At 48.9% G+C, this 15,210-nt stretch overlaps 2 protein-coding genes across 3 annotated transcripts in view; one reads left to right on the forward strand and one right to left on the reverse strand.

Moving 5' to 3' along the window:
* Positions 1 to 695: 695 nt before the first annotated feature.
* On the reverse strand, positions 696 to 1,315 carry LOC141474964 (histone H2B 1-like). The gene is made up of 2 exons (XM_074163064.1): positions 1,178 to 1,315; positions 696 to 944 (listed from the first exon to the last, which is right to left on the reverse strand). The coding sequence occupies exons 1-2, from the start codon at positions 1,313 to 1,315 to the stop codon at positions 696 to 698; spliced, it is 387 nt and encodes a 128-aa protein (XP_074019165.1).
* Positions 1,316 to 3,765: 2,450 nt separating this feature from the next.
* MYO1D (myosin ID) overlaps positions 3,766 to 15,210 on the forward strand; it is a 182,743-nt gene continuing 171,298 nt past the window's right edge. For both annotated transcript variants that reach the window (XM_074162905.1, XM_074162904.1), the window contains exon 1: positions 3,766 to 3,860. In XM_074162905.1, coding sequence (XP_074019006.1) covers positions 3,766 to 3,860 — 95 coding nt within the window. The remainder of the gene's footprint in view (positions 3,861 to 15,210) is intronic.

Below are 15,210 nucleotides of genomic sequence, written 5' to 3' on the forward strand. Positions count from 1 at the left end.
GATGAGGGCCAGATCCCTCTGGAAGGATCCATCCCTTTTCCAGCCTCCTGCCTATGGTTCTGGGAGGAGACACTCAACAGCTGGAAGGGCTGATGCGGGGAGGTTGTTCCAGTGCTGCCAGGAGCTGGTGGCACTTTGCTAGAACCGAGACAAGAAGGTGGATGGCTGGGCACTGCCACTCCAACGGTCCCTGTGGGTGGATTTGAAGCTGCAGGCAAGAGGCTGGAGAACCTGGAGACATCCCTGTGCACAGGGCGGGGACCGGCGTGCGAAGGGGCTCCATGGAGAGCCTGGAAACAAGTGTCTCAGTGCCACCACCTATCCCAGCATCACCAGGGGATGCTGATGCTCTCCAAGCCTGGCATTCCCTCAGGACATAGAATAAGAACCTTTCCTCCTCCACTCCCCTTTTCTTGGCCAAAGCTGGGCAAAGAGGTGTCCAGCTGCCCAAAGAGTCTTCTCTAGCAGGGCAGTGTCCTTTGGACCTCCAGAGACCATTCGACCACCAGCAGGGCTGCTCCCCAAATATTTCTCAAGGCAGATATGTGAGCACCCTCCCTCCTGCACCCCTTCTTGGGGCACACAGTTAACCAGCCCCACGGTGGTCCAACCCCAGCAGTTGCCAGCCCAAGTAAGAGGCTTCATTAAACAATGCTAATAAATACTTTATTTACCAAGACCACATTAAAAGATTCCTAAGATTGTCCCATCTTGCTGGGTCCCTTCAGTAGCAGCTCACAGCTCGAGGATCCCAGAGGAGGCTTGGAGAGCTCACGCAGCAACACCAGCTTCATGGCCAGCAGGACCTCACGGTGGCTGAGATGGCTTCTTCTGCTGCAGCGGGACAGCCGGGTGGCCTCCAGCGCCACGTCCCCAAGCAGCCGGGGGCTGCCCAGCCAGTCCAGGGCGGCAGCTGCCAAGCAGGAGGCTCCAGTAGACCACGTCTACAAGGAGAGCAGCCATCAGCACAGCCAGCTGTAGGGCAGGACAACTTGGGGAGGTGCCTGCAGGCACAGCTCCCCCAGCCCCATCCATCACACCTTAAATTTAAGCCAAAAACCTCCAGATTCAGCTAACACATGAGCATCCAGGCTTGGATACATGGATGGCCAAGCTGATCTTAGAAAACAGGTGGATGACCCAAGGCTGGGCTGACTCAAACCCAGTTGGGACATACCTGGTTTCGGAGCCTGTGGATGTAGATGGAATAAGCCACCTTCTTCTTCTGCCTGCGGGGTCGGAGGCAGAGGAGGCTCTGCCAGGAGCACCCAGCCGCTGCCTTCCTCTTCGGGAGGATGGTGGGGTCGTTGTCCATCACCGCTGCCCGTGCCTGGCACTGGTTCCACACACGCTTGTTGGCTCTGCTGAGGGTGAGCAGAGCATGAGCTCCAGCAGTGGGACATCAGGCACCTCCACCCCACCCCAGATCTACCCAGGGCATTCCCAGGCAGGTAATTAGCATCACGCAAATTAAACACTTGCAATGACATAAAAAAAAAAAACCATTCAACATCTTGCAGAAAACATCTCCCCATGGAGCCAAAGACAACAGAAAAACAGCACACAAAGTGGGGGGTTTTGGGGGGGGTTCTTCCCCCCCAGCTCACCTCCAAGAGCAGCCCCAGTCTCCCCAGAAGCAGGCAGGGGAGGAGGCAGGGGCTGCTGCTTTTAACCCTGGGGGGGGTGGAGGGGGGCTCATTGCCTTCACCTGGGGGCTGCAGCCCACTGGGACACACTGGGACACACTGGGACACACTGGGACCCACTGGGCTGTGGGGACGGGGACAATGGACAAGAACACGGAAGGCCACACCGCTTTGCACCCCCCATCCCACCCCTCCCTCCCTCCCAGGTTCCAACACCCAAACCAGCAATTTTCACCCCAAAATGCTCTTCTGGGTGAGGCTGTTCCTGCTCCCAGGTTCCCCCTGTCCTTGCTGCCTTAATTAGTATCGTTAATCTAATTAGCCCGAGGCAGCAGGTTCTGGGGTAGTACCAGACCTTGGGGTGATTCTGCATTTATTGGGGGGTTTCTGGGGGTTCTGTAACCCCAGAGTGAGCGGCTCCGGGAGGGCACCCAGGGGTGCTGGGGGCAGGATCTGGCCCTGTGTGGTGGGATCTCGGGGTGGGGGCTCTCCTGGGTGCAGGATCTGGCCCTGCCCGGTGGCACCCTGCGGTGGGGGGTCTCGGGGGACAGGACCATGTTCTGCAGCACAAGGTGTTGGGGTACAGCAAAAAGGGGGACAGTGGGTGCAGGATGTGCCCCCCCCCCCCCATCCTCGTAGGGTTCCCATGAGGTGCAGGATGAGCCCCCCCCCCCCATGCTATAGGGGTCCCCCAGATGCAGCCCCCCATGCAGGGGGTGTGTGTCTCTGGGGTGCAGGCTGCGGACCCCCATACTAGTGGGGTTCCCCGAGTGCAGGATATGCCCCCCCTGCCCGTGCTGGGAGGGGGTCCCCCGAGTGCAAGATGCAGACCCCCTCGTCCTAGTGGGGTTCCCCCAGTTTCAGGATACAGCCCCCCGTGTGTGGGGGTGTGTGTCCCACAGATGAGATGTTCCCCCCCCCTTGTGCTATAGGGGTTCCCGTGAGGTGCAGGACGTGGTCCCCTGTTCTGTGGGGGTTCCCCTAGTGCAGGACATGCGCCCCCCCCCCCCGTCCTGGTGGGGTTCCCCCAGATGCAGGGTGCAGCCCCCCATACTAGTGGGGTTCCTCTGCGTGGAAGATGTGCTCCCCCCCCCCCCGCCCCCGTGCTCTGGAGGTTCCCCCAGTTTCAGGATGAGCCCCCCGTGCTACAGGGGTCCCTGTGTGCAGAATACACCCCCCCCCCCCCCGCAGTAGGGTTCCCCCAGATGCAGGATGGGGGGGTTCCTAGTGGGGTTCCTCTGCGTGGAGGATACGCTCCCCCCCTTCCCTCACCTCCCTCCCGCCCCCCCCCCCCCATGCTATGGGGGTTTCCATGAGGTGCAGGAAGCGCCCCCCCCCGTGCTATGGGGGTTCCCCCAGTTTCAGAACGCAGCCCCCCATGGTATAGGGATGTAGGGGTCCCCCAGGTGCAGGATGCAGCCCCCCATATTGCTGCAGGGGGGGTCCCCTGTGTGCAGACACCACCCCCCCCCCGTAAGGTTCCCCCAGATGCAGGATGGGGGGGGTTCCTAGTGGGGTTCCTCTGCGTGGAGGATACACTCCCCCCCTCCCCTCCCTCCCGCCCCCCCCATGCTTTGGGATTTCCATGAGGTGCAGGAAGCGCCCCCCCCCCCCCCCGCCCCGTGCTATGGGGGTTCCCCCAGTTTCAGGACGCAGCCCCCCATGCTCTAGGGGTTCCCCCAGATGCAGGATGCAGCCCCTCCGTACCGCTGCGTGTGTGTGTGGTGTTCCTCGTCTGCAGAACGCGCTCCCTTCCCCCCCCCCCCCCCCCCCCCCCCCGCATCCTATCTGGGGCTCCCCCAGATACAGGATGCGCCCCCCCCTCCGGTCTCAGTACCCCTCTTTCCCCAGCAGAGGGCGCCATTGCTCCCTCCCTCCCTCAGCGGGCGAAGGGCGGGGCCGGCGGCGGGAGAGGGGCGGGTCTGTGTCCTTCCCGCCCTCCGCCAGGGGGCGCGAGGCGGCGGGGGGGGGGGGGGGGGGGGGGGGTGCCCGCCTCGCGCCCGCCGGGCCCCGCCTCACCTGCGGTGAGGCGGGGCCGGCGGGCGCGAGGCGGGCACCCCCCCCCCCCCGCCGCCTCGCGCCCCGGGGCAGCGCGAGCCCAACCGTCCCCGTCGCCGCCATGGCGGAGCGGGAGAGCCTGGAGTTCGGCAAAGCCGACTTCGTGCTGATGGACTCCGTCACCATGGCCGAGTTCATGGCGAACCTCCGGCTGCGGTGAGCGCTGAGGGGGCGGCGGGGTGTGTGTGTGTGTGTGTGGGGAGGGGGGGTGGTTCGGAACGTGTGAGGGGGGACTCCAGTGTGAGGAGTGGGGAAGGAAGAGGGACGCCCCCCCCCCCGCCTTCATCCTCCATCTCCTCAGGGGTGGGAGGTCTCGTCTTCTCGTTTCTCCCCCACGCTCTTCGTGGATGAGGTTGGGGTGTGGGGAAGGGGGCTCAGTGAACTGAAGGGGGCCCCGGCTCTGAGGGGACAGCCCGCCACCTCAGCCAGCCTGGCCTCGGCTTCCCCCTCTGCCTGCTCTACGGCAGAGCCAACCCAGCACCAAAGAGGGGAGTTCTGTATAAAATTGGGACGTTTCAGGGCACAAGAGTGGCCAGGGTGCAGGCAGTGGACTTTTTCTTTGCCAAACTTCCCTCATCTCCTTCAGCCCCCGCCTCACGCACCTCCCCTCTAACAGGTACCTTGCCTGTGACCTGCCTGCGAAGTTGAGAGAGAGGGGGGAAAAAAGGGGGAAAAAAAAAAAAAAAGAGGCAATAAAAGTTACCAAGTCCAAGGTTGCTGCAGCCCCGTAGGAGCGTTTACAGTCCTTGACCGGTCGCTGCGTTAACGTTTTGTGATCTTTATGGTTTTATTTCCCTTCTAGAGGCGATGGGCTTCGGGAATATGTGTGTTTTCATCCCTGTTTCCTCTGTGAAGTGCCACTAAATCCTGGGCAGCAGTGATAGAGAGGATAGCCGGTGGGGACCCTAGGTCTGCGGCTATCTTTCGCTTTCCGTTATAAAAGATTCATGGGAGCTCTTCCCGATAAACTCTTATGCCCCTGCTTGTGCAAAGATTTGATAATTACCAAAGGGATAAAAATGGGACTTACTGGCCGTTTCTCACCCATTCCCCCCCTAGTTTTTCTCGGGCTTTACTGGCTGTTTCTCTCCTGCCACTTGTGTTCTGGAGATGGTTGAAATCGGTAACTTCTCAGGTCTGTGCAGTTGTTGGACGCACCTGAGAGCGGCTCTGGCAGTAGCCGTAGGAAGAGAGGTGGGCTAAGCTAGGACAAGGGGCAACAGGCACAAGCTGGAACATGGGAAGTTCCATTCAAATCTGAGGAGAAACTTCTTTCCGGTGAGGGTGCCAGAGCCCTGGAAGAGGCTGCCCAGGGAGGGTGTGGAGTCCCCTTCTCTAGAGACCTTCAAGCCCCACCTGGATGCAGTCCTGAGTGATGTGCTCTGGGCAACCCTGCTTCAGCAGGGGAGTTGGACTGGAGGATCTCTAGAGGTCCCTTCCAACTCTGACAATTCCGTGATTCCGTGAAGCTTCCTCAGCGGGCATAAAACTATTGAGAAAGGAGAAAAATAAGCTCTTTCAGGCAATTACGTTGTCTCCTCTAGATTAAATCTGTGGATACTGAGGTCTGTATCAGCCTCTGAGCGAGGGGAATTTTTGTGCTACACAGGGTGTACCCGTCTGCTGTGGTGTTGCAAGGTTGGGGCTCAGATCCTGGCGGTGTGAGATATAATAATAACAACCGACGTATTTGATACTATTTTTTCTTTTCTATTCTGGATTTCTGTTTGGGTGGGGAGTGCATTTGGATATAAATACAAAGAAAAAACATATTATGAACAGTTGAGCTTTGAACATGAGGAAATGTCAGATTTAAATAAATTTTGCTTTGCCTCTCAAAGCTTAAATTTCCTTCTCATTTGTGTGCGCCGTGGCACACACAAAGGGTTTACAAACAAAGTCATTGTAATTAACAGGAAACTTGCATGTAACAGTTTGTTCTTGGGGGTTGGTTTTTTTCTTTGGTTAATGTGTACTAGATACCTAAATGAAGTATTGGAAATGGATTGTTAGATAACTTAAAAATGAATGTAGCTTGTTGGTTGCGTTTAGGAATCAAGTTAATTAATTGAGAGGTGCCTGCACTGGTAGACTTTGCTGATCCTGCCTAAGAATGTTGTCGGACATCCCTGCTGTATCTGATGCATCCTCAGGTGTCCCTGTAACTCCGGTGCCTTGGTTGCTGGTACTCAAAACCAGGCCTTTCCTTGTGACACCGATTCAAACACCGGTTTCTTTTGCCCGACAACGCGTGCGTTACTTTGGCTGCAATCTTCAGTTTTTAATTTAATTTTTAATTTGCAGTTCTAATACAGTTAATTTTTCTAACCTTGGTGCTGTCGTCCCCTGACTTTAGCTTTGTCTGTGCTGGGACATTTGGGAAAGGGAATCTGAGTGTACCAAAAGTGTGGCTTTTCAGTAAAATCGCTAAACTCTGCTGAGCCCTGATGGATGTTGTCGGGAGAGCTGTGGCCCTGGCCTGCTGACCCAGCATCGCTCCCGGGGTTATTACAAGTCTCAAGCAACACTTGCTTCTCTTATTTTTACTGCTTTGGAGAGGATAATTAACTCCCTCTGCTGATACATTTTAAATGCTGTCAGACCCAAATTACACCCGAGACCGTGACCTGTTCAAGGGTTGATTATGTCACGTTGTGTTTTGTCACGTTGTGTGGATGGCAGGAGTCGCCTTTGTGCTCTTCAGGTGCTGAGCAGAATGGAGAAATTGTTGCTTCTCTGTCATTAACTTCAAGTGACGGGTTCGTTCGGTTTACGCTTGGATGGGATCCACCCTATTCCATAAATCCAGCTTTCTGCCAGAGCTATTTCTGTTCGGGGTCACTGGCTGACCCAAGACGGGTTGTGCTGGATTTAGTTCCCAAGTGAGCCCAGATGTGGGTGGAATTGAAATCATACCAGTTTCGGTGCATGCAAGGATATTTCCCCAAGGATGTCTCTAGTGGGAAAAAGAGAAATGGTGAAGTTGCACTTTTCATTACTGTAATATTTGAATGTAGTGGTGTTGACACGGGCTGGATTAGTGGGGCTGATTTGCTAGTTGAGGTGAGTACCTGCCTGGGTAGGTGGATGAAGGCAATGTGAATTTACTACCTCATTTCCGAAACCCTACCCTTCATGCCCTGTTGTTTCTAGGTTCGTGTAGTGATTCAGCAAGGTTATCATAGTGATTTTTCATGGCTATGTCTTACAACTACTTAATAAACTGGCCATTTCACGTGGACACTCAAGCAGTCACAGCATGTTACGCATTAATTGTAAATAAAAGTCATCCGGTCCTCGAATTCCTTCGTTCTGAGTGGGCTACCAGCGTCTGGTTGTGGTTCTTAGTCACCAGAATAATTAAAAAAAAAAAAGCAGGGCTATTGGAACAGTTGGTGTGGGCTCAGTAGCTAGCTTTGTTTTAGAGAAAACTTCCCAAGCTTTAACAGATAGTTGTTCCTGAAGTGGTTGTAAGTATGAATTACCATTTGAGCAATTTGCGCTTGAGCAGATAGTCTGGCGTTCCCTTTAATCAGTTCCCCGTTAACCTTTGCGGGCAGGTTGATTGCTGCAGCAGTAGTTGGCATTTCAGTTCCTATCGGAGGATGTAAGATTAATTGAAAGACTCCTTAAAACAGGGAAACTTTTTAATGTCAAACAGCTCTCAGGTCCCCTCACTGGCAATCAAGGGCTATTATTTAGCTGGACTCCGACTGTTACCTGCCTGTAATCTGAGGGGAGAACGAACGTCCTGATCTGGAGTTGTTAAACACTTTCATTTCAGTGGGTGGTTTTGTCATAACGTGTGACTGTTCCACAGCAGGTGGAGTGGGACGGTGCCGGTGGAAAGGCAACAGCGCTCTCACAGGAGCTGCTAACGTTTTGCAGAAATTGTGGCACAGATGAAACTCGCGGCGTGAACTTTTGCATGAGAGAAACACAGAACCGTACATCACCTCATTTTTCATCACGCCTTAATGAAACGTTCAAATGAAAGTTATCATTTTTAATTTGCTTCCTTGTAAGGAAGAGGGCAAGAAGGTTATTTTTCACATGTATGAGGTATTCTGTTTTATATATGATTCCTTGTATTATGCGAAGACCATTCATTGTACTGTCCTGTATAACTTGCATTTATCTTGATAAACGAATAGAAAAAGAGCTTTAAAAATGATATTTATGGCACGCAAAGCGTTAGCTTGATTTCTTGACTTATCTGTTCTGCAGTCTTAGTGATACCTGCAGGAATAACTTCAGACTAGCTTCTCCTCGCGAGGTCTGGAACGCTTTGCAGGGGAGTAAGATGTGATCCCCGCCGTGCCGGGTGGTGAGGTCCGACTGTGGATAAGCCCAATGCGTCTTAATAACTGTAAGTGGAAAGCAGACAACTATATATGACAGCACAGAGTAGCGTTCGGGGTAGTCCCATACGAGCTGTGTGCTCAAGGTCTTTCTTTTCTCACATCTAATTCGTGAGCAGGTGCTACTTGACTCATCTTTTCCTGATTTCTAGTGAGTTGCTCATTTTTCATAAGCATTGTGCAAACTCCCTCCTGGGAGCACAATAGATCTTTGTCACAGTTCTTAAAGAATTCAAGGATGCATGAAAGGAAGACTGTGAAAGCACACGCTAAGGTGTAATGATTGTAAAATGAATTTGGGGTTGTTTTCCTCTTTTTTTTTAACTAGTTCCAGCAGGAAACCTGATGTGGAAGGCTGTACTGGCTGCTCAGATAGCTCCTGGTCATCCCAGCCCACCTGAGCCTGAGGATGTGGTGCGCAGAGCTACGGTTTAATAGTCCTTGCAGTTGTCTCACTGCACACATTGTGATTTCTGAGCTCTTAAAGCAACACTTAATAAAAACACAGTTCTGCATTTAGTTAAAATATGCAAAAGTGTTTTTATACTGTTTCTCAACTCTTTCTTACAGTGCAAAGGCCAGCATTTTCAAAGCTTGCCTAAATTAAAGCAGCAGTGCTAAATTTGTTATTTATTGCAGATACTTTTGAAAGACAGATAATATTTGTTATGATTAATAATATTTTTGGTGTCAAGAATCTGTAAAGAAAATCTGGTTCTCCTCTGAGAATTTTCTGTAAGTGTTTGCTGTGCGGGCCAGGGTGAGGCATGGGCTGTGGTTCTATAAAAAGGTTGTAGCAAATTGAAACAGGGAATTGGGCTTCAAACACTGCAGAGGGGTATCTGGAAGGGATTTTTTTGAGACAGTTGTGTGTAGGTGATATCATTCGGACCTCTTTCAGAAAAAAAAATAAGACATCTTTTTCTTCCAGATGATGTAGTGGGTTGGGTCTGTAGTATCTGTCAGTGTTTAAAATGATCTGATGAGTGGTGTGAATAGCTGGTAGCCTCTTGGCTTTACAGCACCCTCCTTTTGGATACAAGAAGCTGAAGATGGTGCCGAAAATGTATAGACTTTGGAATTGCCTGGGTGACCTGAAAAGAAGCTCTAATGCAGTTGTTAGCAGCCCTTTCAATAGGGGATACCAAAGGGTGGGGTTTTGTGTGAATACACAGATGTTCACTCATCTTGCAGCTCTGAAAGGCCAAACTTTGACTAAATTGCCAAAAAAAAGTCAATTTGGCGTTCTCTAGGTCTGGAGACTGGGAGAGGGTCTGGAGACTGTTTTCCTTTTATCTGTCCTCCACAGGCCTGGCAAAACATGCCCAAGTTCTGGGGCTGACCAAAGACTTTAATTTGTTCCCGTTCTTCAGGGGATCAGTGTCCCCATAAATACATTAGAAGCAATTCTTTCTCAGCAGGGCTGTGGATCACTGATAGCATTTGATTCTTCATCTATAGAACACCCTTTCTGCTCTTCCACTGACTTAATTTTAAGGTGTCGGAGCAAAGGCTGCTGCCTATATTTTATTGATGTTTTTACATCAGCTTTCTTATCTTTTGAGCTCCATCTTAAACATTCATATTTTTGGTTGAAGTTGTGGTGGGAGAGGTTTGGCTTCACGCTGGGTAGTAAAGTGTCTTTAATCCTGGCAGAGGAAATATTATGTGAATGCTTGGTTTCATTCGTGCTTTCGGTAATGAAATATTCATGCTTAATAAACAAGCTTTTCATGCCTTTAAGCCATTTTAATTTCCTCATTTGAAATAGATATGAATATTTGAATTGTTTTTGTGGTGTTGAATTAAAAAGCTGCTGGGAAGAGTCAGCTTTCTTCTTCCCTGCCACCACGGGTGCCGCAGGACGCTCCTCACTGCGGCTCGGACAGGCAGCAGTTAAGCCTCATCAGCTCTTCCTGGCTTCTTCAGAATTGCCCAGCTTGCAGAGAGCTGTCTTGTGTCAGAATTTGGAAAGAATGGAATGAAAATTCCCCTTAGTCCATCAAAATTTGACTTATGAGCTTGGACGGGGTCCAGCTTGATCTTTGTAGATGGAAAAGGCCATCGATCTCACTTAAGAAGCAAATCCGAACGACACAAGTAGCGAAAGGGAAGCCGAAGGGCAGCTTTTGGATTTCTGCAGGGACTTGCTGCTCAGCTCTTGGAAAGCGACGGCTGCTACAGGTGGGCTCTGTGTTTCCCGACAGCATTCCTGTAAACGAAGCATTGAATGAGACCGTGTCCCACTTGGAGTTTGTTTTCCCTCCGTGTGTGGTGAATTTATATAGTTTCACTGAATCTTCTTTTGCCCATCTGTCCTCCCCTGACTTATGAATACCTTCTTTTCTCAGAGTGAAATTTTACAGTAGGCTTTTTATAGCAGTGTGGGTGAGGTAGTGTTTAATAATTTTAACACATGGGTGTTGAATAATATACGAGGTCAGATTTATGAATGAGATTAGTCTTCCAGGGTACCTTACAGTTTGAAATTCTTACTCTGGTAATGCTGTGCAGCAGACCTGCTGGTCCTGGCTTGCCAGCTGACGCTGAGCCGCATTTATGGTACTTGTCAGAGCACAGATAACAAAATTTAATTGTAGGTAGGTGGCTAACAGCAAGCCGGGGAGGGACGCTGATGTCACATGCTGTCAGGTGTGAAAAGCCCTACAGAATCCCTTCTGCAACCAGAATTACTCTGAATTAGCTCAACAGGAGACGCTCCTTGTTGCATCTTTTTAAAATAAATTATTTTTTTCTGCTATTTACACAGAAGATAGCTACAGAAAGTCAGCTGGTAATTTAGGAATTCCTCAGCAGCCTTTTTGCTTTCATCCTTGCCTCTTCTCTACAGTTATTTTGTAGATTCTGATGAAGTAATTTGTGTCCCGAAGACCCTCAGAGTGGGTGGTGCAGCTCTCTGAGACTGTGAAGTAGAATCCTGTTCTTGGTTTTGACTGCCATGCTTGTATAACCTGCATCATTTTAACTCATCATCACCTTCTGAATTTCACTAGCTAAAGGCTGACTTTAAGATCTGCCAAATTCTTACAGGAAATATTAGCTAATATTTCCAGTGAGTCTCATGGTGTCCTTTAGTCAAGAGTCCTTTGTATTTACCTCTGTTCAAAAATCTACCTCTTCAGATTGTTTTACTGATCTACTGCTCCACCGACCCCTTGCGTTCCTTTTGGGCTGAGCAAACTTTTACACCACCTGAATGTTTCTCCTTTAGTCATATTTACTCAAATTCCTTTAGAGATGTGGATCTCGAGAGCTATTTGCCTGTTACATCATCCCTCTTCTTTCTCCGTCTCTGGGTCATGATTACATCTTTTTATGGAATGAAGAAATTCGGAGGGAGGGAGAAGAAAGCAGATTTGCCTCTAAGTGTTAAATAAGGGAGCTGTGTGTCCCTTTGTAGGAAATGCTCATTTCCAGTTCTCAGAAGTAGACGTGCAATTTCTGGAAGATTTCTGTTCCTTTCAGGGCTTTTTGGTTAGACCTGATGAGATCTCGGCTCACGCTGGTGCTATCGTGTACTGATGTTTCTGTCTCTGTCAAACGGACCAGGAGGGGAAGTACAGTTTTCATTGTGGTGCTTTCAAATGCGAAGGGAACAGCTTAGATGTGAGGGTGTTCTGTCTTTGGGGTGAAAAAGGGGCATTAGATAAATTTAACCTGTTGAAAATACTCTTTTTTTTTTTTTTTTTTTTTTTCAAGTCTAAACCATTAAATTGTTCCTCAGATAACCTTTATGTTTTGCTAGGAATGAGGGGTTTTTTTCATTCCTGGGATTTGTTTCAGCTCTGATGTTCCTCTCGCCTGGCCTGTGCGGGGCCCGGCTGCTGCAAGTGAACACGGGACTGGTTCTGTTTGTGAGTAGTGGTTTGGGTGGATAACGGATAAACTCCTGCCACAGCCCAGCGAGGAGGAAAGCTGAGGTAGGAGGAGGGGATATCTTGTACAAAGCTTTTAAATAAAACAGATAAGCCAGAGAACTCGCCCCCATCGTCATCATAGATGGTCTTGCAGTGCTCTACTACTCAGGCTCATCAGGAGAAGTGTGACTAGTGCTGGGGCATAACCAGTCTGGTTTTGCTTTAACTCTTGATGGTGATGGTACTTTCCATTCTGCTCATCCTTGGATGTTTCTTGCTGTGCTCCAGGGTGTCAATTGTTGGCTCTCACTGTCCCTCTGAGAAGTGTTGTCCCACCTGCCCCCTCCTTTCTCCTCTTGCTGACTGCCTGGCTCTATTTTTATAATTGCAGTAGCCTATTGGTCGTCCTTGGTGACTTCTCTCTCTCTTCTTGCCTTCTGTACCTTCTTTGTACAGATGGACACCTCTGCCCAATTTTTCCCCCTTGCTGAAGTGTCTGTTCATGTGCCTCCAGCTCTCCCAACGCGGAGATGTCTGATCTCGGTGTGATATTTCCAGCCTTGCCCAGTGAGTTCAGACAGCTGGAGTTCCCTTGGGCTGGAGCGAGTGAGCTCTTCTGGACAGCAATTCACTTGTGCTGCCTGCACCTTCTGAGAACCATCTGCACCTTGGTCCTTTCTAGGCCTTTGCATTCAAAGTCAAACGTTATTATTTCCTCTACAGCGTATCAGACCCGAGTCTGAGTCTCACGCAGAGCTAAATCTCTTGCCTGGAGTCACCTTCGCACTGATATTTCTGCTCTCTCCTTGTCTTACGCCTTGGCAAACCCCCCTTTCCCATATCTGCTTGTTCAAAGTGTATCTACAGAGGTTGTTTTTGCTTTCTGTTTTATCTCCTTCACCTATCTCTTTGCCTCTTTCCCGTTCGACCTCAGAAACACAGCTTATCTCCTTCCAACGTTTATCAGTTTCTCCCACAGCACTGATCTGTTAACATGTCTGTCTGAGAACATTCTGACGAGCGTTCCTGTACTTTCCCCTCAGTTGCTCCTTTTGGCATGGAAGAAACCCCATATAAATTTCAACAAAGACACAAGCCTCCTTCTTAAATGTCTAATTTATGAAGCCTACACAAACTTTTATCATGGTAGGAGGTTTGGTATGCCGTAACCGCTGATTATCATGTTCATCTGTTCAAGTAGTTTCCCGGTTCCATACTAGATCTGTGCCCGGGGCAGTTCGTGTTCTCTTGGGTCTGGACAGAGCCTGGCCCGACTCTATGCTCTCTGAGGTTGTTCAGGTAGAGAATAATTTGATTAGTGTCATGATCTGTTCCCATTTAAGGTTGACGTAACTTAATTTGTGAAGCCTGAAGGCTCACTACATCTTCCTGGGAAATAAAAAAAAATAAAAATGGAGCTTTGTGGCAGGACTCTGCAATGTGTGGTATTTAAAGGGCTGCAAGAGGTACTATTTAGTTCAGGGTAGCGTGTCTAATTCCATCTCCAAAGCATAATGTTTTCTGTTTGTATTTTTGTGTTTTCCCTTGTGCACATGCAATTTATTTAGATCAAGGCAACTTAAGCTGTGTTTCGCTGGAATTTCTGATGACCTTTGAATAAGTCTTCTCGAGTGGGGCTCCTGATGAGAAGGTTTTCAGTCTCTTTCTCCTGTAGAGCAGGTGTACATTGATACTCCTCAAATAAATTATACTTTGGGGCACCAGCTGAAACTTTCTGAAAAGGGTCCCTTTTAATATCTGTCTTCCATTATGAGCATCAGACTGGTCAGTGCCATCATCGTTGTACTGGGTTTTATTTATGGTGCCCAGGACAAACTCGCAGTGGGGAAACTAAAGGGGCTTTGAGCAATTTACTGCGTGGTTCTGTCCAGGAAGCAAAACAGCCAAGGAGTAATGAGAACCCATATTTTAGCAGCTTACTGGATGGCAGTAAAGGCTGTCTCACAATGAATAGCAAAGAAAAACAAACTAAAACAAAAAAATTTCTCTTTTCCCACTGTATGAACAGCCTGGCTTTCTTTCAGCTCAGCTCCTCTATGGGATATTGGGGTGGTAAAATCTGGCGTGTCAGCCTGCAAATACTCCGGTGGTTGTAAAAGCCTTTACATCACGGTTATCAAGAGCACAATGAAGCTTTCATGTGGCTAGACATCTTTTAGATGTTTACAGTAAAACTTTTGCTTTTATTCATATTGCTAAACTTCAGCTAAATGGGTTATTTTGTTTACAAGAATGAATGATAAAGTAAGTTTCACCTTTAAAGGAAAGGTTGAGCTACTGTTGTTTGAAGGCCTCTCTTCCCAAGCAGTGTTTATAAAGCAACTGGATATTGAGTTTATAAACTTCCGAGGCTAGAAATAGTGCTTTCCACTTCTTAATACCAGCTGATTTGGCGTTTTGTTCCTTTTTCGTCCTGGGTGTGAAGACCAGGGGAAGGAATGAAAGAAGACTCAAAGAGCTCTCAGTGTAACTTGGGCCTCCAGAAGGATCCCGGAATGCCAGACCCTGAGCACCAGGAGTCTTTGAGTGAACTTGCTTAGAAAAATTGTTGTCCCTGCAAACTGCAGAGAATATACTCTCTTTTGTTTGCTTCTCCAACCATCGGAAAGAGGCTGTGCTGCTTTTCCTTTGGCTTGCCGGGACATAAGTACCCCAGTATTCTTTTAAAGCTGGATGTAAGCAGCTCCTCAGAACAGTAGCTATTAAACTTTGTTGAAAAGTGCTTAGCAATGACAAAAAAATGTTATTTCCGAAAGGGTTTCTGTAGCACTGAAGGGGTTTTTTTTTTGCAAACGAAAGTCCAAATTTACCACAAAAATGTCCCTGTAACCTCTTATAATTCAAAACATATTACTTGCTTTTCAAAAGCACAGGCAAATTACCAGGGAGACTTTCTAAAATAAGACTGAGGGTTAGATGTATAACTTTGTGGACAATGCTTCTTGATAATAAAGTGTTTCCTTTTTTGAGTTTCGTCTGTGTCGCAGTAAGAAAGTAACTTTGCTTTATGTGGTTTATGTACTGATCTGTTTTAGGTGAAGAGAACGCTAATGATGTTTGTGTACGCCTGCAGGCATGGCAATTTAAAAAGGAATATATTTGTTTCTCTTTTTTTTTCCTATTAAAAGTACCATTTATGTCTCTAGGAAAACAAACAATAGAAATCTTGTCTTTGTTTGTTCTTGTTTTTTGGGCTGTAGTGCATCCTGGCTTCCAGGGATGCAGACATTCCTAAGCTAGACATCT

This window comes from Numenius arquata, chromosome 23 (assembly GCF_964106895.1).
Source record: "Numenius arquata chromosome 23, bNumArq3.hap1.1, whole genome shotgun sequence".
Classification (NCBI taxonomy): Eukaryota; Metazoa; Chordata; class Aves; order Charadriiformes; family Scolopacidae; genus Numenius; species Numenius arquata.

Excerpts from the sequence above, each read along its gene's own strand:
- LOC141474964 (XM_074163064.1), bottom strand. The coding sequence starts at position 1,315 with ATGGACAACGACCCCACCATCCTCCCGAAGAGGAAGGCAGCGGCTGGG. Across the intron at positions 945-1,177 it reads TCCACAGGCTCCGAAACCAG|ACGTGGTCTACTGGAGCCTC; the intron begins GTATGTCCCAAC and ends CTCTCCTTGTAG.